Below are 5,000 nucleotides of genomic sequence, written 5' to 3'. Positions count from 1 at the left end.
TTTACAAAAGACACAGCGTATGACATTTGTTATAACCAGTTTTGTTTTCACCAGTCAAGATCACAGTCCCAGTTTTCAAATGAAAGGATTTTAACATCGATTTTGCCATAATTATTTCAGAGCAATGCAATTCTTGTGAAAATAAAAGCTATTTTACACTGTATTAGCCACGCAGTCAGGAGAGATCATTATGCCATGCCTAGATTTACATTTTCACATAGATAAACATAATAAACTACAGTGGTATGAATTGTTTTGCTTTCGTTGTTGTTGTTTTGTATCTTGTTGTTTTGTTGGGTTTTTTTTTTTTTGGGGGGGGGGGGTTGGGTTGTTTTGTTGGGTTTTTTTTTTGGGGGGGGGGTTGTTGTTTTTTTTTGTTTTTTGGGGTTTTTTTTTTGGGGGGGGTTGTTTTTGTATTTTTTTTTTGGGGGGGGGGGGGGTGTAGTGTTTGATTGTTTGAGGTTTTATTTTTTGGGGGTTTGGGGGGGGGGGGTGTGGGGAAAGGTACTAATTAATCATTCAGACAATTTTTGCCTCGTTAAAAGTCAAGCAATGGCAGCATCTCTGAGACATCTGAATCTATATTGCCAAAAAAATATATTCACTATTTTGGTCTAAATCGGAAGTCGAATACGACCACATAAAAGTAAAATTTTTAATAACAATAACAATAAAGAGTGTATGTAAAGTCTGTGCTGTTTTTGGGGGGGGGTTTTTGGGTTTTTTTTTTTTTTTATTTTCGTTTGTTTGTTTTTTGGGTTTCTTGATTGATATAGTAGGGTAAACTTTAACACACTCAACCCTGACACCGACTATATTCGTAGTTTACCCAGATTACTTTTACCCCGTGTCTATTTATTATTACATTTTTTCTGAGACAAATTATAGGCGTAGTATCAAAGCTAATGTTTTTAGTTTTTGTATGTTAATGTTAATTGAATAAAATTATCTATGCACATATTCGTTTTTGATACATTTTTTTCCAATTTTGAAAAGTAGCAAAAGTCTTTAGGATTGAGTGAGTTAATAGAGTGTATTGGTCCTCATTTTGAAGTTCAACGTTTAAAAAGTAATGAATGACGTGTCACAGGAAAATAATTACAAACATAAAATGTATGAAGGAAGTTAAGTTTATATTTTTCTTGTTTCTAAAGTCCATGTATCTATACCTTTGCCCTTGTCCTTGTCATTAAAATAGACAAATATCCTGACAAAATTAATTGATTAAAAGCTATTTTTGTTCTAAGGGCATGTCACTGACTGCACTAGTTGGTAATGTTTCGTGCATTTGATAATTGTTTTTCCACGGATCATTTCCACGATCGACTCACTGCATCTAAGTTCAATTAAAACCAATGACCATTAGTGTTTGTGTGGCTTTGTGATCTCACTAGACGCTACACAAACCTAAAATATGACGTCAAACTGCCAGTCTTAGAGGGTTAGTTGAATAAAATTATCTATGCACATATTCGTTTTTAATACATTTTTTTTTTCTAGTGTCAGGTCACTCTCGGACCGGTGGGTCTCTGGCTCGAGACACGCTTTATTAAGACGGCACAAAGTTGAATACTTGGATAAGACTTTTTACTCACATTCTCTCACCTCGTTCAGGTTTTAGAATGCGTACCTGACTGGAACAGCGATGAATCTGTCGAAGAAAAAATTAAAATAGCCCTTTACAGGCGTATCTATGTCCGGTCTCGTAATGTGTCAATGTTGTTGTTGGCTAGGCCACCCTTTTGGAGCGCTTTGAGCACGTTTTGTGAACATTTACCTGTAGTATATAAGAGCTCTAATTTTGGTTTGATTTTGGTTGGTTTTTCTTTTGTAATATTTATTTCGCTTTTTTTTTCTAATATAAAATTATTGTACATGTCATCGATTACTTTTAACAATTTCTGATGCGTCAAATTGACTGAAATTAGAATAGATTTGGCAAGCGTTGAATTCCTATTTAATTTCTTCTTCATGTGACCTATTTCGGACTTCCGGTATGTATGGTGGTCCAAGATTAAGCTCTTCCTGTGCTATGTGCCTGGTTTTGTTATGTTCCTCTAGTACTTACCATTCTTTTCTTCAGTCACTTTTATATTTGAATATTCAATCTTATGATTAATCTTGACCTGACAATATACTCTACTTACTTTCATCAGGTATATGGAGAAATGACCGGAAGTGACGAATATGTCAAGTATCAGTTCCAGTATTCTTATGGAAATCTTTTCCAGCTTCAAAATCCCTACAGCCCAGGCGGGGTGTTCAATAATTTTGATCATTACAACGTAGAACAGAGGAGCAAAGTTTTATGTGTTACAGCCTCAGACGGTGATTGATAGATAATATACGATTCTTAGACTCTTGTTATTTGGAATATCGCACATTTTCCCAACCGCTGCACGAGCTTGTAAAGTGCGGGTCGAGGAACAAAGTTCGAATTCCAAAATGCAAAAGTATAATAACTCTTTTATTCTAACCCACAATCGATTCTGATTTCGTAATCTCTGACTAAAAGGCATTTACAAAAATACTTAAATGAAAGTTCTTTTTTGCAATCTAATTTTAATAGAATTTAACGTTTGATTATCTGACGTCACAAATTTTTACTGTAATCTTGATATCATTACGCGGTACTTTTTAAGAGTGAGGGGTAGATCTATAAAAATTAGCGAAATGCAGTCGCATCTCAATAATCCAAATCAGTTTTAAGAATGTGTATGGGGTATTGAAATACCCATTATAATAAAACCGTCAGCTCTACTATCATTTTTACAAATAAAGATGGAAAACAAAATAGTTCCTCCACTGCTTGCATTGTCAATACAATCGAATTATCCAATCGTCTTTTATCAAATCTGTATTGCGTAAAGGCATTCCAAATTATTCAACGGTTGCACATTTATCTACCTAATATTCCAATTCTAAGATTTAGGAGATATGGTCACTCGTACAATCGATTTCAACTATCCTTGCTAAGCTCAGACAATATCAGACAGGTTTGAAAGTAGTCCTTCAGAGCAATAAGGTCTTTGAAGTAAGATATTATCACGAATTAAACTGACAATAGCAATTAATTGCTAGCTACCATTTTGAAAGGACGCTGTCCACCACAAAGTACTTTCTACAAGATATATCAGACCATGAAACGCTATAGAATCCGCGATGAACTCCTACTCATGGCTCTGAAGAAACTACTACTACTATAGTGTTTGAAGCACCGATAAACATATGAAAACAAGCAACAGACAAACCTTATCTAAATCGACCGATTACGACAACCCCATCTCTCACATTTGTCAAAAATTGTTTAACTCGAGGTTTCAGAGAAGAATGATGGTGAAGATGATGATATGATGATGATGATGATGATCATCATCATCATGAATGTTATTATTATCATCACCACCATCATCATCATCATCATCATCATCATGAATGTTATTATTATCATCACCACCATCATCATCATCATCATCATCATCATTATCGTCATCATCATCATCATTATCAGCAGCAGCAGCAGCAGCATCAGCAGCATCAAAATACTCATATATATTTTTAAAATATTAATAATTTATCTTTTGTCACAGTTATGAAGCACAAAAAACGTTTTAAAAACAAAATTACATCATGAATATTTTTAATTCGATTAGACGTTGGAAAGAAATTGTAATTATGTTTGCATCAGGAAAAACGAAAGATTATTTATGCCCTTTGCATTTTGGAGAAAGCAAATTATGATTAAAAACACGTTTAACTCCGTACTCTGAAAGGACACATATTTATAAATTTGGCCAGAAAACTCGTCCTTCAAATATCGATCGATTTAAATGACCTTTATCTTGGCAAAAACTCTCAGACCTGGAATTTCATAAAGTCCCAGGTTTGAAAGTTTCTTACCAAGATCATGTCTTTTAAATCGATCGATATTTGAATGACGAGTTTTCTGGCCGAATTTATAAATACGTGTCTGCCAAAGTACGGCAGTTAACTGGTTAATCATTTCCGATTTAATGAACTGGAGAAGGAAGTCCCATGATGTGTGGAGGATAAAAAAACGCCGAATATTTTCAATAAAATCATCGCAAAGAGAAAAATAGATTTTTATTGTAATGAGACAGCAGCCTGCCTGTCTAGAAAGAAATTCCATGCCAAAATTATCAGAAATAAGATGTTTCGTTTTTCAAGTTCTCTGAATCGGAGTAGAATTTTATTTTTATTTTTTTTCTAAACAAGTGTTAGAATTCATTTTTTTTAATATTTCATGAGCTCAATTTTTTTTGTTTTGTGTGTAGGAGGAGGGATGGGGGTCTTGACGATTGCGGGGAGTTGGGGAGAGGTGGGGGAGGGGGGCGTTCCTTTGCTGCTGTTATTATGAGATATGGTGACAGATTCTATTGAGGGAACTGGCATTTCATCTCGTCTCAAGAGGCAGTTAGTAAGAAGATATCACCAGTGTTATGGCGGCGGGTTCATTTTTTTTTTGCCTTATTTATATATCGTCAAACTCACTCAAGTTGTAACACAAGATCTCAGAATCAATCCTTCTTTAAATTGAATAGTTTATATTATTATAAAAACGACACTTTGTCTGAAATAGCTTATAATCCATACGTCATTAGACAATTGTTTATCTTTAGTCGAGTGAAAATAGTAGTAATAGTGAAGTACATTTTTGATCCATCGTTTCAAAAAGATATTAGATATGCCTGGGTGAATCGGAGCCCGAAAAGTGAGTGCAGTACTAAAATTATAAGATATACGAAGTTTCAAATATTAGCGTTGTAAGTTTAAGAAATTCACCAGTAGATTTTTTGACCAATCAAAATATAGAATTTGTGACACACCTTCAAAAGTGTTCGGACAAGCATGGTTGGTTGTTGATAAACAATAACGTGAATGAAAGCGACATCTCTCTGATTATTGTTATTGTCTTTATACCACCAATTGAGAGACTTGTTATCACACGATTTTCTCGTAAACGTTTTAGTTTACACATA

General features: G+C 34.2%; 1 protein-coding gene across 2 annotated transcripts in view; it reads left to right on the top strand.

Annotated features, from left to right (window-relative positions):
* The window catches only part of LOC144971521 (D-glucuronyl C5-epimerase B-like), a 30,228-nt gene that overhangs the window by 11,267 nt on the left and 13,961 nt on the right, over window positions 1-5,000 (top strand). For both annotated transcript variants that reach the window (XM_078912509.1, XM_078912510.1), the window contains one exon: window positions 2,157-2,328. In XM_078912509.1, the coding sequence (XP_078768635.1) occupies window positions 2,157-2,328 (172 nt within the window). The remainder of the gene's footprint in view (window positions 1-2,156; window positions 2,329-5,000) is intronic.

This window comes from Berghia stephanieae, chromosome 4 (assembly GCF_034508935.2).
Source record: "Berghia stephanieae isolate SIO BIC M18660-M18661 chromosome 4, UCSD_Bste_1.3, whole genome shotgun sequence".
Classification (NCBI taxonomy): domain Eukaryota; kingdom Metazoa; phylum Mollusca; class Gastropoda; order Nudibranchia; family Aeolidiidae; genus Berghia; species Berghia stephanieae.
The sequence above is the reverse complement of the archived record's forward strand: the minus strand, read 5'-3'. Positions and strand labels throughout refer to the sequence as shown.